The sequence below is a fragment of the Puma concolor genome, chromosome B3, assembly GCF_028749965.1.
Source record: "Puma concolor isolate L17-30 chromosome B3, mPumCon1.1.hap2, whole genome shotgun sequence".
Taxonomy (NCBI): domain Eukaryota; kingdom Metazoa; phylum Chordata; class Mammalia; order Carnivora; family Felidae; genus Puma; species Puma concolor.
Genome location: NC_141672.1, coordinates 51,035,956 through 51,055,117, shown reverse-complemented (window position 1 = coordinate 51,055,117; position 19,162 = coordinate 51,035,956). Strand labels below are relative to the sequence as shown.

The 19,162-nt window shown below is 38.9% G+C and overlaps 1 protein-coding gene and 1 non-coding gene across 6 annotated transcripts in view; both read right to left on the bottom strand.

Moving 5' to 3' along the window:
• Positions 1-1,405: 1,405 nt before the first annotated feature.
• Positions 1,406-19,162, bottom strand: part of POLE2 (DNA polymerase epsilon 2, accessory subunit) — a 32,574-nt gene continuing 14,817 nt past the window's right edge. For 3 of the 5 annotated variants that reach the window (XM_086709817.1, XM_086709820.1, XM_086709819.1), the window contains 13 exons: positions 18,371-18,454; positions 17,715-17,771; positions 17,002-17,050; positions 16,302-16,370; positions 13,182-13,358; positions 12,234-12,323; positions 12,004-12,058; positions 11,159-11,218; positions 10,994-11,071; positions 9,085-9,193; positions 7,599-7,775; positions 5,822-5,889; positions 1,406-1,594 (listed from right to left, as the gene is read on the bottom strand). In XM_086709817.1, coding sequence (XP_086565943.1) covers positions 1,576-1,594; positions 5,822-5,889; positions 7,599-7,775; positions 9,085-9,193; positions 10,994-11,071; positions 11,159-11,218; positions 12,004-12,058; positions 12,234-12,323; positions 13,182-13,358; positions 16,302-16,370; positions 17,002-17,050; positions 17,715-17,771; positions 18,371-18,454 — 1,092 coding nt within the window. In that variant the 3' untranslated portion in view covers positions 1,406-1,575. Of the gene's footprint in view, positions 1,595-5,821; positions 5,890-7,598; positions 7,776-9,084; positions 9,194-10,993; positions 11,072-11,158; positions 11,219-12,003; positions 12,059-12,233; positions 12,324-13,181; positions 13,359-16,301; positions 16,371-17,001; positions 17,051-17,714; positions 17,772-18,370; positions 18,455-19,039; positions 19,148-19,162 lie in introns of all 5 variants that reach the window. The other 2 variants (XM_086709821.1, XM_086709818.1) reach the window with 2 other exon arrangements.
• Positions 4,927-5,089, bottom strand: LOC112856668 (U1 spliceosomal RNA). Its single transcript, XR_003223219.2, has one exon. It is a non-coding gene; the product is annotated as a U1 spliceosomal RNA (small nuclear RNA).

Below are 19,162 nucleotides of genomic sequence, written 5' to 3'. Positions count from 1 at the left end.
TAGAAACAATTCTCTGTTAAATGAAGGAGTTAATGAATGAGGGAACACGTTGTATCAATTTCCATTTATAACTTTCGACCCATCATCTTTCATAGGTAGCTCTTGTTCTCATAACTGGACCAACAACCTTACAGTGTATATTTCGCTACCACTTTTAAGGCCCAAATTGTACATTTTCCAAGCAATATATATATAGCATTTGACCTTATGCCTTGATTTCTTCTTTAACTTTTTCTAGGTTATTCTTTTTTTTTTTTTTTTTTTTAATGTTTATTTTTTGAGAAATAGAGTGTGGGCAGGGGAGGGGCAGAGAGGGAGACAGGGGATCTGCAGAGAGCTGTGTTGACAGCAAGGAGCCCGATGCTGGGCTGGAACTCAAGGGCCATGAGATCATGACCTGAGCCGAAGTTGGACAGTTAACTGACTGAGCCACCTAGGCACCCCTCTCTAGGTTATTCTTGAAATTAAAGCTAAAATCTTGCTCTTCTAACATCAGGCCTCTACTAATGCTCTCCCCAAATTTTCCATCTTCAAACCACTTCTTAAGTTGCCACTTCACTCTTAACTACTAATTCACTTATCACTATGTTCAGATTAAATTTCCTTGAGGAATTTTCCTTTCAGTATGTCATTTTTATTTTTTATCAGTCTCTATTCTCCCAAAAGCTAATTTTCTTTCAAAGAAATGTCTTCCATTCCAGGCTCTTTGTAATATCAAGATACTCTTACATTTGAGAAATTCTTTGTGCCTCTAACAACTTCCTGTCATTCAGATTCATTTCTAGGCTATTATTGCAATGCCATAAACTAAAAGGTAAGTGAGGGGATGGTATTAAAATAAACACTGTGTCTTCTAAATGTAAAATCTAGGGGGACTATGTGTTTTTAAATTTCCAGTGCCAGAAGATAATTATGAAATTATCATAGTAATATCCTGACACAAAGGTTTTCACTATTAGAATAAATTCTGTGACTTGAAATTTAAACAGTTTGAAAATTGCTGAATATACCATTAGGACTCTTATGGTGATAAAAACCTAAGTTAGACTAAAACAAGGGTTCAGAAAATTTTAAATATTTGTACTTTTCTTAAAATGAATATTGGTATATGGCTAGACAATAAATAATTAAACCTTAAAAAAAAATTTTTTTTCATGTTTATTTTTGAGAGAGGGAGACACAGAATCTGAAGCAGGCTCCAAGCTTTCAGCACAGAGCCCAAAGCGGGGCCTGAACTCAGGAACTGCGAGATCATGACCTGAGCCGAAGTCAGACGCTCAACCACCTGGGCCACCCCGGTGCCCCAAAACTTCAGTTTTTAACCATAAATGTATAATCAGATTATATCTTCATACATACTTTCACATGTTTCTTAAGACTATGCAGAAAATATTTTTGCTATAAAACCTTGGAAAGTGTACCATGTTTATTATAACTTAGTAACAAAATTCCATAAAATACAAATTTAAGAACATTCTAAGTTTATCATAATTTTATTGTAACTTATCAAAATTACATAGATACAAAATTAAGGAGAAACTGATGAATTTTCTGTCTTTAGATGGTCTTAGAATCTCAGAAACCTTGAAGTTTGCTGAAAATAGAAATTCATAAAATTAAGTAGTTTGGAAACCTAATTTATTATACATTTCTTAATATTTAATTGTAGTTCATTTTAAAAATAGGTCATTACATGAACATTGTTCCAAATTTAGAAGGGGACACAGTGAAAAATCAGTCAGTCTCACACTCCGTCTCTGCTCCCAGAAGCAATTATTTGTCCTTATAAAGATAATGTAATTATATGTAAGCATGTATTGTGAGGGTATATGCTTTAAAAACACTTAAGTGGTAGAATACAATAAGCACTATTCTACACCTTTTTTCAATTAGTAACAAGTATATTTATAATTTTTAACCTAATCCCTTCCTTTAAGGCTTTGGAATTTAAATTCAAAAAGTTCTGAAGAAGCACGCACATTTAAATGGATACACGTTTACACTGTTTTGCTATTACAAAACCTACAGTAAAGTGCCAGTACCTACTTTTATTTTATTTTTTTAATATTTATTTATTTATTTTTTTTTTTAAACATTTATTTATTTTTGAGACAGAGACAGAGCATGAGCAGGGGAGGGTCAGGGAGAGAGGGAGACACAGAATCCGAAACAGGCTCCAGGCTCTGAGCTGTCAGCCCAGAGCCCGATGCGGGGCTCGAACTCATGGACCTCAAGATCATGACCTGAGCCGAAGTCGGACGCCCAACCGACTGAGCCACCCAGGCGCCCCTTAATGTTTATTTTTGAGAGAGAGAGACAGCATGAGCAGGGGAGGGGAGGAGAGAGAGGGAGACACAGTATCTGAAGCAGCCTCCAGGCTCAGAGCCTGATATGAGGCTCGAACTCACGAACAGTGAGATCATGACCTGAGCTAAAGTCGGACGCTTAACTGACTGAGCCACCCAGGCACCACACCAGTACCTACTTTTAAACATAAACCTAAGTATACCTGGAGGATAAATTCCTAAAAATGGAATCGCTGGTATATATAGTCTAGGTGTTAAGAAATCCTGTCAAATTCCCTTCCATAAAAGTTTTTACCACTTTTTATTGTGGCCAACTATGTGTGAAAACGGGTATTTATTTCTCCACTACATCACCAATACTGTGTTTTAATTTTTTTTTTTTTTCCAACGTTTATTTATTTTTGGGACAGAGAGAGACAGAGCATGAACGGGGGAGGGGCAGAGAGAGAGGGAGACACAGAATCGGAAACAGGCTCCAGGCTCCGAGCCATCAGCCCAGAGCCCGACGCGGGGCTCGAACTCCCGGACCGCGAGATCATGACCTGGCTGAAGTCGGACGCTTAACCGACTGCGCCACCCAGGCGCCCCACCAATACTGTGTTTTAAAATAAACAACTGTATTTGAGAGTACATATGGAAACAGGGTTAACCTTATCTACTTTGACTACAGTTTCTGTGATTAAGTCTACAGTATGATTTCACAAATAATCTACTAAACGATTTCTTCTAAGGAGAAACTAAATAGCAGGAAGACCAAATTATTCTCTGTATCTTCAAATTGTCTTCTGTTCTCTTGAAAATAAATGTACATCAACCCGTTTGAGCCAGCACTGAAAAGATTCCTTCAATTATTACTACTAAATTGTAGTTTGGAAATCATGTCAAAACTTTTCAGCAGCTGAGTCCATAGAAGATAAAGGAGCCAACTATTTCAACTCAACCAACAGTGAGCGTTAACTGCAAGTCAAAGGCTATGCTAGAAGCTTTTAAGGAAGACGGGTACACACGTGACTTCTAACACAATAATGTCAGGAACTGTCAAAGAGTTCTGCAAAAAGTGCTTAGAACGCAAACAATTCTGCATGTCAATCGGGCAACGTTACCAGAAACAGCTGAAGTCTTTGCCATCATAATTAATACATCAGTTCATTTCCTGTTGTGATTTACTTACTTGTATCCTGACTCATTTTTTAAGAAAAGAGTATAAAATGGCCTGCAGAGGGGCGCCTGGGTGGCGCAGTCGTTTAAGCGTCCGGCTTCAGCCAGGTCACGATCTCGCGGTCCGTGAGTTCGAGGCCCGCGTCAGGCTCTGGGCTGATGGCTCAGAGCCTGGAGCCTGTTTCCGATTCTATGTCTCCCTCTCTCTGCCCCTCCCCTGTTCATGCTCTGTCTCTCTCTGTCCCAAAAATAAATAAACTTTGAAAAAAAAAATAAAATGGCTTGCAGAGATGTCATAAAAAGATAAAAGTAAATGAGGAAATTCAAGGGCAAAATACAGGGGAGAGAAGATGAAGCCAGAGCTGCACCCAAAATTTATGCTAGTAATTCCTCTGCTGCTATCAAAGTGGGCTACACATCTGGCTTGTACTTCCTAGCAGCTAAAGCAAAGAGAGCTTCTCAGAAGATTCACAGTCTCCCCTAAGATGAACAGTTGCTTGGGACAGACACAGAATTCTCTTGCCCTGAGACCTACTGAAAGTTCCCGGTACTGGTTTTCACAGCAGAGTAAGTTTCATATCAAATCGCAGTTCAGTAAAAGTCATCCTGAAAGTGGACAAAATATGCTCCTGGCAGACACCCCTCAGAGGTGACTTAATCCTGGGATCACAAAATCAGATGCCTTCAGGGGCACCCAGGTGTGACAACAGGGAGTCATGAGACTGGAGACAGGTGCTTCCTCTTACCTAAGGGCATTCCAAATCAGGTGGGGGGGGGGCGCAGTTTAGGATTCAGTGCGGGCTAGGTAGAGTCAAACATTTGTTGGGCTTATAGAATAGACTAAAATATCTGCGACCTTAATGAGTATCTGTCTGGCTGTATTCATCCCGCAAATTAAGCAGTGTCTGGAATGCCGTAAGAGTCAAATATGTGTCAAGTGAGTGAATCCGAGAATAAAATTTACAGTATCTCAAAGAGAATGGACTTAAATCCTCCATGAGTTATTGAGCAGCAAGAACAATGCACTTCTTTTTTCAAGAAATATGTAAGAAACTTAATCACGGTTTCAGGGTTAGGAAGCATATGTATTTTTCCTTTCCAATTTTATACTTTTAAACATCGAAATTTTTATAATGTACTCATGTTTGTTTTTATTTGAGTAAATATGTTAATTGCCCCCCAAAAATGAAAGACAACTGGGCTGTGTGTTCAAGATTATATTCTCTGACAAGAACCCAGAAGGCAGTTACTTGCTCACTTGTCCTTATCTGAATGTGGGAGCATTTTCAAAATATGATTAACTGAGAAATCGCATGTTAGGATGCCCGAATCCAAGAGAAATAGGGTCAATAATGCATATTCTTGGGCCCTAAACTAGAGACATTTGATAGGTCTGGAGCAGAATCCTGGAACTTAACAGGACTAAATTCCAGCTTAATCCTGGATTAAGTTCCCGCCTCCAGCAGGGAACACAAAAGCAGTTCCCCACTGCCACAAATTATGCAGCCGGGCTTCCCACATTCAGGGACATCGCAGGGGTTGGCACACCCGGAGTGCAATGGATAAGCCTTGCCCTGGGAAAACCACTTTCATGACCATGGTATCTCCTGGGCCAGGGTAAGAAACTTTTTTGTTTTGTTTTTAAGTGTTAATTTATTTTGGGAGACAGAGAATCCCAATCAGGCTCTGCGATGTCAGCACAGAGCCCAATGCAGGGCTCAAACCCCCGAACCCTCAGATCATGACCTGAGCTGAAATCAAGAATTGGTCACTTAAACCAACTGGGCCACCTATGCTCCGCACCCCAGAAACATAACATTTTTAACAAGGATTCCAGAAGATTTGGATGAGAGTGGTCTATAGATCACCCTTTGAAAACCACTGCCCTCCCAGGTCATTATTCTTTTTTCCCAAGACAGCCTCCCAACCCCAACCCCTCACCATCACCACACACACATCCAGTCCCTGCCCCCCCCCCCCCCCCCCCCCGCCAACACTTGTTTGCTGCCAATTTAAGGCAGATTACCTAGGTTTTGAGAATCAACCATGTGGAGGGTGGGACTGACCTCTCTGAATAATGATGTCATCAGAAGTCAGCCTATAAAAGAACTAACCCAGCTCCAGAGCTGTTCTGAGATATTCCTCAGAAAACAGTTCTTAATCTGTTTTATCACAAATGTGCCATCAAGTACATACAATTCTATGTCCCACAGCATGACCAGAAATTCAGCCTAGAACATTCCAAAAGACAATTACAGATATTTTTAAAAACCTCAGCACACCTACAGGACTTGTGATTTTCAGCAATACACTACTAAAAGACACCTCCTTCTTGCTGTTTCTGGGGGTACACTTACCTGTCTTCTACTATCTTACTGGATGGATAAAAAACTTTGAATGAAAATCCACTTCTTGGAAAAGATCCCTTTGGGAGAAAAAAATGCCTGTAAGTGAACACTCAACTGTCCTAAAAAGAATTCCTACTTTTAAAATCAAACTCCTTGCTCATGACTTAAAAAGAAAGTTGTAAGATGTGACTATAAAGTAATAAGGCAGATGTTTCCCCCCCCCCCATCTTTGCTGAGAGAAGATATTACTATAAAATGGCTCCACCTGAAGCAAAAGTCTTTCAAGTTGGCTAGACTGTCGTCTACTAACATGTATCTGGAAATGCTTAGGGTGGCTCTACCTAGCCTAAGAAATGCTGTACTGTGCAATGCTACATACACCTATAAGACACGTAAACACCATGTTGAAGAAAGTTTTCCTGCCCCTCTCTCCCTCCAGTGAAAAATCTAGGTTGATGCCCCTCTCAGGTGCCCCCAAAGCAACTGAGCAGTAATCCCACAATGCGTCCACTACTCAACTCTAGGGCAGAGATGGTCTTTTTGTTTCAGTCTCCGTGTGCCTGCCACCAACTCAGTGTCTGGCCCGTTGCAGGCATCCGTTAGTGGAAGTGTCAAGAAGGGATGGAGCAATGTCAAAGGCAAGTCTGGGGCTTGCCCAAAAGGTATAAATAAGGTAAAAAAGGACAGAATGATGGTGTAGAGAGGGCTGTTTACTGGCCTACTGGATGAGAAAGTGGAAAAATTCAGAAATAAGGTGTTATCAAATAAAGCATTAACTATGAGAACACCCAAAGAGTAAAATTTAAATAAGAAATAGCCTCATTGTGAAAGAATATTGGAAAAGTGAATAAAGGTTCTAAAAAAATCAGGCCACAAATTTCAAACAATGAAACCAAATTGTTGACTGTGCCCCTCCTCAGAGCAGTTCTCAACCACAGAAAATTGTGTCCCCCAAGGGGACATTTGGCAAATATCCTGAGGCATTTCCCACTGTTAATAACTGGGGGCTGCTACTGGCATCTAGTGGGGAGAGGTCAAGGATGCTGCTAAGTACCCTTCTGACGCACAGGACAGTGCTCCCCAAGAAAAAATTCTTTGGTTCAAAATGTCAACAGTTGCATGGTTAAGAAACCCTGTCTTAGAGGAAGCTGGACAAAATAAATGAGTGTTTGAGGAAAGCAGTAAGCAATAGTAAGTCATGATGTTTCTAGAAATGGCCTAGACAAAACAAAAAAGTATTAAAATAGGTCTAACATTCATAAGAATCAATGAAGAATACAAAATAAAAATCACTACTGAAGATAGTTTGTATCACATCAACGATGTTTATGCAGTAATTCCCCAAATATGAAAAGGCAATTCTACTTCTGTAGAAATTGTGTCCAAGTAAGAATTCCCACATTCATCCAGCTTAGGTTTCTGGGACTTGCACAAATTTCCAAAAGTCAAAATCATCCACAAAGGACATTAAAATATTTAAAGAGAATGAGATACAGGCTCTGAAAGCAATTCCCAGAAAGGAATCCTAAGGTAAGTTACCTTGAAGGGGAAAAATACTCATTTGGATTTATAAGCTTTGGTGTATTCTTTTTTTTAAGTTACATTACTTTACAGTCACATGCTATCCTGAAAGTTGAAGAACTTTCTGTGTGTACCACATTAATTCAATGTTTCCTTAATAGCATATTTTTACTCCTAACAGTGATTTTACTAAATTTTTTAATTTAAAGAAATAACACTCCAATCTTGATGAACTATGCCCATATAAGGTTGATGACATTCTTACCGGGTTCATACAGAGGCATTCTGTATTGGTCACAGTGAAAGGATCGTATTTGTCTGCAATGACCAGGAGATCAGGCACAGGGTACACTCTCAGAGCATAGTCATATGCCCAGTACACTGGGCAGACATAGAGGGGGAGAGGGGTCAGGTGTCCTTGGGATAAGATCGTCTTTACAAACTACAAAAGAATGATATAAAACAAACTTCAGCTCATTTGTAAAAGTTAAAATTGCTAACAAATAACTTTACATTAAATACCAATTACCAGAAGGACTTAGAAAATTTGAGAAACAATTAGGAGAAGTTTAAATCACAGAACTTTGAGAAACACTGATATGAAATGAAATAAGCTATCCTGTATTTTAGGAAAAAATCTGTAAGTTTTCATTTAACACCACTTATCATAAAAGCTACTCCCCCAAAGTAGTCACACTGGAACAGTTGTACTTTTAACTGTATAATAAACTCAGTTATTAATTATGTTCATCTAAAAATAATTCCACAGCTTGAGTAATGCCAAGAATAGATACGTAGCCTACATAAACTTTAAATATTATAAAATAAATACTAAAAATGCTCTGTAAGATGTACCTCCACATTTCCCAAAATGGTATATGGGGATCCATGTACCACTTCAGGGAACCCTGAAGCTACAAGATAAACATTACATACCCTCCCGATATGGACAGATCATATAAAATAATGAACATGATGAGGTAAACATTAAAAAAAATATTTTTTTTAATGTTTATTTTATTTTATTTTATTTTTTTATTTTTTATTTTTTTAAATTTTTTTTTTTTCAACGTTTATTTATTTTTGGGACAGAGAGAGACAGAGCGTGAACGGGGGAGGGGCAGAGAGAGAGGGAGACACAGAATCGGAAACAGGCTCCAGGCTCTGAGCCATCAGCCCAGAGCCCGACACGGGGCTCGAACTCACGGACCGCGAGATCGTGACCTGGCTGAAGTCGGACGCCCAACCGACTGCGCCACCCAGGCGCCCCTAATGTTTATTTTATTTTTAAGAGACAGAGAAGGAGTGGGGCAGGGTCAGAGAGAGGAGACACAGGCTCCAGGCTCCAAGCTGTCAGCACAGAGCCCGACGTGGGGCTTGAACTCATGAACTGTGAGATCACGGGCTGAGCCGAAGTCGGACGCTTAACCAACTGAGACAACCAGGTGCCCCGAGGTAAATACTTTTTAAAACAAATACATATATATTTTGAAGTACAACGTAAGATTTATGAGTTTTAAGGCAAAACAGGAAGACTCAAAGAAATTTCTGGTTCTTTCTAGGCTTCCCTCTGCCCATTAGGGGATACTTCAGTGACAAAGTTGAGAAACACTGACTTAGTAACAAAAATTAACTTACTGGCAAAAGTAGTTTGAACCACAAACATAAAAGGTCAAATTATTAAGTGACTTAACAGTATTTTATATAATGCAACACTTATGATAGCTTAATAAAGAAGACTCTTAACTTACATGATTAGGAATATCCAAATTGCTACTAGGGAAGCGGACACAGTTTCTGCACATTTTATTCACTAAGTCCTCACGGAAGACAATAATTTCTTGTGTACAGTACTGAATTCTGAAATGAAAGCAGTAGTTGAATTTGACTTCCTCAGCAAAAAAAAAAAAAAAAAAAAAAAGATAGTTTAAAAGGCAAAATGTTTTATGATACAAAGCTATTCCCACTGCCCATCGTTTACCACAGCAAAAATTCAGCTGGACTCTATCCTTCCATTCATTCAATAGTAATTTACTGAGCTCTCCGTATGTGTCCAGCACTATCGTAGGGATGAGTGAACAAAACAAAAAGATCCCAGCCCTGATGCAGTTTATATTCTAATGGAGGGAGGGCAGTCAGAAAAAATATCAATAAACATGATAATTATATGGGATGTTGGGAGATGACTAAGTGTATGGGAAAAAGAAAAACAGGCTATCAGGGATCATTTGTGAGGTAAGAAGGGCTAGATGGCTGGAGGATTAAACAGGATGATGAAAATAGGTAGGGCTGATAACGGAGTCTGATTTGAGCACAGACGTGAAGGAGGTGAGAGTGTCAAGCAGATATGCAGAGGAAGAACACTGCAGGCAAAGGAGGAACACAGGACAGGCAGAGGGAGCGGCTACAGCAGAGGCCCCGAGACAGAGCATGGCTGGCATGTCTGAGGAACAGCAAGGAGGCTGTGGTGACTGGAATAAATGAGGAAGAGAGGAGCAGGAATAGGAGGCCAGATCATGCTGGGCCCTGACTACCACGGCAAGGATATGGGCTGTTACTGAATGGCACGAGGAGCGCCCAAATTTCAGGATCAGTAAGGCGGAGGTGACATGCTTATGTGTCAGAGGATCACTCTAACACAGCGTTAAGAACAGACTACCGAGGGGCAGGGGTAGACGCTCGAGACCAACGAGGAGGCTATTACAGTAATCCAGGCTAGAGCAGATGGTAGAAGGTCACAGAGGCGGTGACAGGTGGCCAGATTCTGCATATATTTTGGTCTTCCTTCACATTTTTGAAGGACTGCCTGAAACACTACATGTGAGAGAAACCCAAAAAGTTTTGGCCCGAGTGACTGGAAGGACTAAGGTGCCATGAACTCTAATGACGAAGGGTACAGAACAGGTTGGGAGCTGACGGGTGGGAAGTAGATGAGAAGCTCAGTGTGAGATTGTCTGCTAGACATACACGGGGGATGATGAGCAGGCATCTGGATGCATAAGTCTGGAGTTTGGGAGAAAGGTTAAATGTGGGAGTTGTCAATACACAGATGGCACTGAGAGCTTTGGGAGTAGCTAAGGTCACCAAAGGAGTGAATGCAGGCAGAAAAGAGAGAACCAAGGACTGTAACCTCTGACTATAGTAAGTGGCATGTGCAGTAACACATAATCTGTTTCCCTCTTCCATTGTAGCTTTTCTTAAAGGATGTGTAATGAGAATATCGATTTTTAAATCTCCATCTGTTTTTCAGCTTCTAAATTCATTATCAGTGAATTCAATAGTGATAAAATATTTTTAATTTTATTTTTTTTAAGTTTATTTATTTATTTTGAGAGAGAAAGCATGAGTCAGGGAGGGGCAGAGAGAGAAAAGCAGAGAGAATCCCGAGCAGGCTTGTCCCTGACAGCAGAGAGCCCGATGTGGGGCTCGAACCCACAAACCGTGAGATCATGACCTAAGCCAAAGTCAGAAGCTCAACTGACTGAGCCACCCACGTGCCCAGTGATAAAATATTTCTAAAGTTTTGAGAAACCTAAAATAAAGAGAAATTTTCGCTTTATATTTACCTCATAGTAGTCAAAGTTCGGAGACAAAGTTTAAGAAGCAAGTTAGTTTTGAAATGAAACGAAAAAAAGCATAACACAAAATGGTAATATTTACCTGCAAGGATTGGTAGTAAAAATTGAAAATGGTACTCTTTGTCTGAATTCATCAGTGATGCTTTCAGCAAGTGGTGGCCTATAGAAACAATTTATGTGGTGTAGGATATATTTTTAAATTTGACAAAATATTTTTAACTGTTAGAAAAATCTAAACACAACTTACCTTGGTAAGATGGAACCAAATCCAGGATCCTCTGGACCAGGAACAAACACAAAACGACTACTGTAGCAAAATTCAATATAATTCATTAAAAAAAAAAATTATTGCAACACTATCCAGTAGTCTAAAGACGAGTTACTGCCTTGAATTAAATAATAATTTTTAATATTTTTAAAATTTCAATGCATTTTCATAAATGAACTAAGTCTCCAGACTACCACTGTCCAGCAGACCTTTCTGCAGTGATGGAAATGTTTCTATATGCACTGTCCAGTTATTGACTGCTTGAACTGTGGCTATTGTGAGTGAATTTTTAATTATATTTAACTTTAAATAATTTAATTTTTTTTGAGAGACAGAGTGAGAGAGTGCTAGAGAGAAAGTGGGGGAGGGGTAGAGGGAAAGAGAAACTTAAGTAGGCTCCACCCCAGCGCAGAGCCACAGGGCTCAATCTCGCAGTGGTGAGATCGTGACCTGAGCCGAAATCAAGAGTCTGGACACTTAACTGACTGAGCCACCCAGGAACCTCTAAATAATTTAAATTTAAAGAGACACATGTGGCTAGTGACCATCATATTGAAGAGTACAGCTCTAGATAAAGTACTGTCACCAAGAAATTAAAAATATAGTTGAAAGTATCACTCTTTCCTTTTCAATATTTTCACTATAAATCTCTAGTACAGTATAACATACATTATCATGATGTGAGGATAATTTTTTCTTAGCATACTAATTTTCTCAAACTTTTGTTCCATTCATTTCTTAATAATCATGGATATAAAATTTAGAATTCACTTTTTATTTGTCTTTTAAAAAACTTTTAAAAATATAGCAATAGAAATCATTACCTTTGGTGGATATTTGGATATTCACATATTATGTCTGCCAAAGTTTTTAAGGAATCTAAAATTTTAAAGGGACATTAAGTTTAATTTGCATTTAATGCACATAAAAGTCAAATTATATTTGCTTAGCTACAACTCTACATCTTTTAAATGAAATTAAAATATTATAGATCATTTCTTATCAATTCCATTTATCTAAATGTAGAAACATTTATTCAATAGACCTTCAATACCTTTCAAAGCTTGAACTTGATTTTTTCCATATGGTGCAGATGAAAAATTACCACACAGAATAAAGCAGGTTGGAGGTGCTGGTGAATAACCTAAAAATAAGAGAATAAAATGAATATCACTTTTCTAGTCTAGAAATCAGATTAAAAACCCTTTAACCATGAGGTTTTTCTTTTGTTTGTTTTGTTTCCTAAGTAAACTTTGGGCCCAACATGGGACTTGAACTCAAAACCCTGAGATCAAGAGTCACATGCTCCACTGACTGAGCCAGCCAGGAGCCCCTAACCATGAGTTTTTAATAACAAAAACTTACTAGTTTAATAATACCTTATTTTAATAACCAGTATTTTTAAACAATAGTAACAATACTGCCCATTTATTGAACACTTACTATATGCCAGACCCTGTAATAGCTTGATTCTCACAACATCCCTATAAACTGAGAGAGAGATTAAGTAACCTGCCCAAGGTATCAGGCTGCAATTTAAACCCAGTTCTGAGTGGCTCAATCAGTTGAACATATGATTCTTGGTTTCAGCTCAGATTATGATCTCCAGGTTCATGAGATAGAGCCCTGACTTGGGCTCTGCACTGACAGCGTGGAGCCTGCTTGGGATTCTCTACCCCCCATCCTCAAAATAAATAAATAAATAAACATTAAAAAATAAATAAATAAACCCAGTTCTGTCAGACTCCAAACCCAAGCTCTTATCCATTCTTATGCTATACTTAGGACTAATTCTTAGCTCTCGTGAACACACATATGCATGCACAATTATTTTTCAAATGTAAAAATTTAAGTTTTTTAAGATGGCTCATTTAAAATATCTCACTGCTGAATCAACATTTACAGGAAAATAGACTACTCAAAAAGATACATTTGTAACAATTTAGTTTTAAGACATGAACCCTCGTTCGAGTTTAAAAGGGTAGAAAAGAACGGCACCCACCAGAAAACATGGTGTGAAGTTTTCCCAACACTTCTCCTTGGTCTAACCAAACGTCAGATATAAACACAAACATGGCATCTTTATTCTCTTCTTCTAGTTGTTTTAGTTTTGCAGAAGTCTTCACAGATGTATTAGAAGGCCCTCCAAAAAAATTAATATTTCCATAGTATGCCCTAGGTAATTATGACATAATTATTAGCTTCTATCCTATATTCTGTTGGAGATGTTTTTCTTTCTTTCTTTTTCTTAAAGATTTTAAGTAATCTCTACACCCAGCATGGAGCTCAAACCCACAACCTTGAGATCAAGAGTCAGGTGCTCTACTGACTGAGCCAGCCCCATGTTGGAGATGTTTTGTTTTTTTTTTTTAATTTTTTTTTTTCAACGTTTATTTATTTTTTTGGGGGGACAGAGAGAGACAGAGCATGAGCAGGGGAGGGGCAGAGAGAGAGGGAGACACGGAATCGGAAACAGGCTCCAGGCTCCGAGCCATCAGCCCAGAGCCCGACGCGGGGCTCGAACTCACGGACCGCGAGATCGTGACCTGGCTGAAGTCGGACGCTTAACCGACTGCGCCACCCAGGCGCCCCTTGGAGATGTTTTTCTAATAATTTTACAAATTTAGTTTCTTTCTACCTAATGAGGTTATTTTCCCATCAGTGTAAATAGTGCCATGAAAATGTACTACTTGTAGCACTTAAAAAGCAAATAAGTTTATTTAAATGCCCTAAAATAAGAAAAACAGAAGCAGTGAATAAATACTTAATAGGCTGTTTCTGTGTCTTTTAAAACCGACTAAAGCAAACATTAAACTTCCTACGTAATTGAAAGTAGGAGGAATGCACATTTGATTTAAACAATATCTAATAAAAGTGCTCAAAATAAGTACTAACCATTTAACCGAACAATTCCATGTTTAGAAATTTGTTCTAAGGGATTAAGGAGGTCTACAGAGACTAACATACATGGCAGAATTATAAAAATTTGGATGTTACAAAGCAATGTATGTGTCCATTATTAATGTCAAAAAAAAAAAAGGATATAAACATGCATAGTCACACATAAAAAGAAACTCTCTCCTTGGATGGATGGATGGATGGATGGATGGATGGATGGATGATGTGGTTCCTAAGTAAATTATGTACATATATAAACATATCTCAGATTACAATCTTAAATCCTTAATAAACCTCATTTGAGGAGATTTTATTTTCTTTATTTTACAAAAGAGAAAAAAACAAGGTTCAGGAGGGTTAAGTGATTTGCCTGCGGCCCGTCCCAGTTAACAGATCAAGTGCTCAGTTTCAGACCCTGTCTGAGAGCCAGGGCCAGAGCTTCGTGCACTACTCTGCACTGCCCCCTATCGTCTCCACTTCCTGGCAGGCTCTGTATGAGGCTGAAACCGAAGGGTTACTGCTGACGGCCAGCTTTGATTATACCTCTCATTCCAAAGTAGTAGTTTTGACGCCTGTATGGAAATAAAACGTCAAAAGCGACAGAAATTTTGCTCTAAGTATATCCCAAAGAAAACCTACCATGTTGTAAAAAGCCACAAACTGGCACTAAATGCATTCACTTAAAAGTGAGTTGGTTTGATGAGGGCTTGTGTCCTCGTTTGCATGAACGGCACTTTCCCCTAGGTTACCTCAACAGGAAGAGAAGTTGCCCTGACAGTAACTTCCAGCCAGCAAACGTGGCCTGTATACCTTGATTTTGTACAGGTATACTAGGACTAGAATCTTAATTCTTACACTTCTTGAAATCACTTTAACCACAGACAGAATCTCAAGATTAGGAGGCAACTTTAATTCCCCCAAAGGTGGCATACTCAAATGTTCACAGGCTTCAGGAAGGGAACACTGAATAAGGAAGCAGCAACCAGCTGAGGCCTCCTAGGTATGAGCTAGGGTGCACTGACATGTCCTGCCCAAAGTGCCATCACTGCAGTAGAGTGATAGCTGGGGGAGAATTCAGGGACCATGTTGCCAGATCTGGTTGTTCAAGACGACTCAGAAATCTAGACTTTTATGAGAAATCTCTTAATTTTTAAACAACGGAAACAAAAGATACCTCAAAGGGGAATACCTCAAAGGGGAAAAAAAGAAAGAAAGCTCTTCAGACTACATTCAACCCACAGGCCACCAGCTACAACTTTTACACCATCATTTAGCCTCTGCTCAAAAACCTGAGTGACAGGGGTGCCTGAGTGGCTCAAGTCAGTTAAGCATCCGACTTCAGCTCAGGCCATGATCTCACAGCTCGTGAGTTTGAGCCCCGTATCAGGTTCTGTACTGACAGCTAAGAGCCTGGAGCCCACTTTGGATTCTGTGTCTCCCTCTCTCTCTGCCACTCCCCTGCTCACACTCTGTCCCGCTTTCCTTCAAAAATAAATAAACATTAAAAAAAAATTAAAAAAAACAAAAAACAAAACCCCGAGTGACAGGGAACTCTCTCTTCTCAGAGAAGGTCCTTTTGGAATGGCTCTAACATTATGATGCTTTTGCTTACATTAAAGAGCTTTTTCATCTGCCTCTTGTAACCTTTTTTTTTTATGTTTATTTATTTTTGAGAGAGACAGAGAGACAGAGTATGAGCGGGGGAGGGGCAGAGAGAGAGGGAGACACAGAATCTGAAGCAGGCTCCAGGCTCTGAGCTGTCAGCAGAACCCAACATGGGGCTCGAACCCAAAACTGCGAGACCATAATCTGAGCTGAAATCAGCCACTTAGTTGACTGAACCACCCAGGTGCCCCTGCCTCTTGTAACTTTTAATCATTAGTAGAAAAATAAGGCTTTATATTAACATGAAAATTATATTCTTCTAAGTGTTTTCCTATCTTTTACCTCAGATGAACTTCTAATCAACCCCATAGATAAGCGAGACAGGAAGACTGGAACATGTGCTCATAAAAGCCAAGGTAGGGAGATACGAATACAACTAACCAGGAATCAACGTGCTAGTTTTCAGATGCACATATAACCCAGTCTTCCAACTCTTTCTATTACTCTTTGCATTCTGACACAAAGCCTGAGTAACCGACAAATGATACACACTCTTAAAACCACTACTGCCAGTATTATGAAATTCCTGTAGGGCTTCAGCCAAACATTTTATACCTAGTAGTACTAGAGGGTTCAGTGGGTGGAAATCCGAAGGCATTGACATGAAACACCTGATCTTCAAACCAGCCTGAAAAAAGATAAGTAACAAGTCACTTTCATTTGTCCAATTCTTCTTGTCTGAAAGGAAGAAAGTTATGGAAGACAAAGCAGTAATGCTAAGTTGCTGTCTCATCTTCTGTCAACTAACTACAGAGGTTGCCAGTCCCACCTAGCTACAGATCCAAAGGTAGTCTCAGTTCTACATTTTTAAAAAGTCATGAAATAGAAACAGACTCAAAAGTAAAACTTTTCACTTTTTAATTTCACAATACATGTTAGAGTACGGAGACATGAGGTACAAAGATTAGGAAATGTCTCACTTTATGACCCTAAGTAAAATCTGGTTTGTTTGGGTTTTTTTTCAATTTTATTAAGACATCATTCACATATCCTTACACTTCACCCTTTAAGGTATACAATTCAGTGGTTTTTAGTATATTCGCAAGTTGTATAACCATCACCACTAATTTCAGAATATTTTTATCACCCCAAAAAGAAACCCCAGGCCCATCACCAGTCTGAGTTTTTTAATGTTGTCAAAAGTATGCTCTTATAAACAATGTTCTCCCAAATGATATCATGTTAATACATTTTAACCAATGTAGAGATGGTTTTACCATAGAACGTTGAGGAGGACAGCAAAAGGTATACTGACTTACCTTCTGCTAAGACAAAGCATGACTCTGTGTATAAACCACTATGGAACTGGTATACAGCAGTTGAGGAAAATAATTCTACTTCTATGCTTGAGGTGGTGATAAAGTCAACATAAATTCTGGGCTCAAAGGACTTCTGACTAATAAATTCAAAGACTTCACATTTGAAACTGTGAGTAGATCATAGCTTAAAACATTTTAGGTTTAAATTTCCCCATTCTTTTTTTTTTTTAATTTTTTTTTTCAACGTTTATTTATTTTTGGGACAGAGAGAGACAGAACATGAACGGGGGAGGGGCATAGAGAGAGGGAGACACAGAATCGGAAACAGGCTCCAGGCTCTGAGCCATCAGCCCAGAGCCTGACGTGGGGCTCGAACTCACGGACCGCGAGATCGTGACCTGGCTAAAGTCGGATGCTTAACCGACTGCGCCACCCAGGCGCCCCTAAATTTCCCCATTCTAAGATGTAGCTTGGTAATAATGTCAGTATAGATCATTCTTAGCATGGTATAAACTTCCTCACTGACTTGTTTGGATTCTCCAAATAAGGGAGAATTACAGTTTCTTTTGTTTCTGGCTAGAATTATGTCTCGATTCCTGCATCATCATCATACGTAAGTTACAATAGGAAACCAAATAGGTTAACTTAAGAATGATGTGTAATCAATATCCCCAACTCATATAACATAATTTAAAAAAATATATAAAGGATATAGCTTTACTAATATCCAGTTGTACGGTTCCCGTAGGATCTTCCAGAAAAAATTTTCCCTAAAAAAGTTAAAAGAAATATGTCCACATTTATGTAAAAATGGATACTCTGACAAAATAATTAAAATACTGACAACTTTGACAACAGAATACAGTAGAGTACAGTAGATTTCTCAGAACTAGCAATTCCTGGCCCACGTGTTTCCATTTGCTAGTCTGGTAGCCTCAGATTAATCACTTGATGGAGACTGAGACTCCTAAGAGGGACATGGAGAATGACCTCTGCAGATCAAGAGACGGCAAGAGGGATGCTTGGTGGTGGCCGTATGGGCCTCACCAGGTGCCTCCACCTAAGAGAGCCAACAGTGTCCTTCTCTGAGGGAGCAGGATGTGGTCTGCAGCCTTGCTTGTTAGAAACTCAGTACTCTCAGAGGTCACTGAGGACTAATTTCAGGCTATGCAAACTGGCGGCCTGTCAAAGACACTCCCTGATGTCTACTCAGGAAACCAAATGCAGATGCAAAGGCTACTTGGTAACTGAGACAGGAGCCTTCAATGAAGAATACATCCCTGTACCCTCTGCAGAAATGCTATACAGAACTGACATTTCATCAGTCCAAAGGCTGAAAACAGTTTGATGCTTATTAAGTTTAACTTACCTCTTTTAACTGGGTTATCATTCCAAGAACAATCACATCTCCAATTTTGGTTGTACTGCCCAATAGGGTTTCTACCGTTTTAAGCTTAAAATGAGACAAAATAAATTCTTAAAGGTTGAAAATTTGTCCTTTGAAGAAACTACTCTTTTTATAAATAAGTGAATTTTTAGTGTGCATTTCAGTATTTTCACCTACTTTAGAGTAGAAAATCAGATAAAACTCAGATATAATTTATCCTATAAAAAGCTAAAATACCAACTCAGGCTCTTAGCAATGAAGTCTCATCTCATATTACAGGAGGTCCCGCCTTATCCAGTTTTGCTTTTCATAATTTCAGTTACCCTCTGTCAACCATGGTCTGGAAGCAGATGGTCTTCCTTCTGATGAATCACCAGAAGGTCAATAGTAGTCTAAAGCTATGTCATGTTTACATCATTCACCTCCCATCTCATCATGTAGCCATTTTATCATCTCACATCATCATAAGAAAGGTGAGTATAGTACAGTAAGATATTTTGACAGAGAGACCACATTCACATAACTTTTATTATAGTACATTGTTATAATTGTTTTATTTTATTATTATTGTTGTTAATCTCTCACTGTGCCTAATTTATAAATTAAGCTTTATCACAGGTATGTACGTAGAGGAAAAAACATAGTATATACAGGTTTTGGTACTATCTGTGCTTTGAAGCATCCACTGGGGGTCTTGGAACATATCACCCTTGGATAAAGAGGGACTACTGTATTCTGAATAATGATAAGTACATTTACCTTTAAAATATAGAA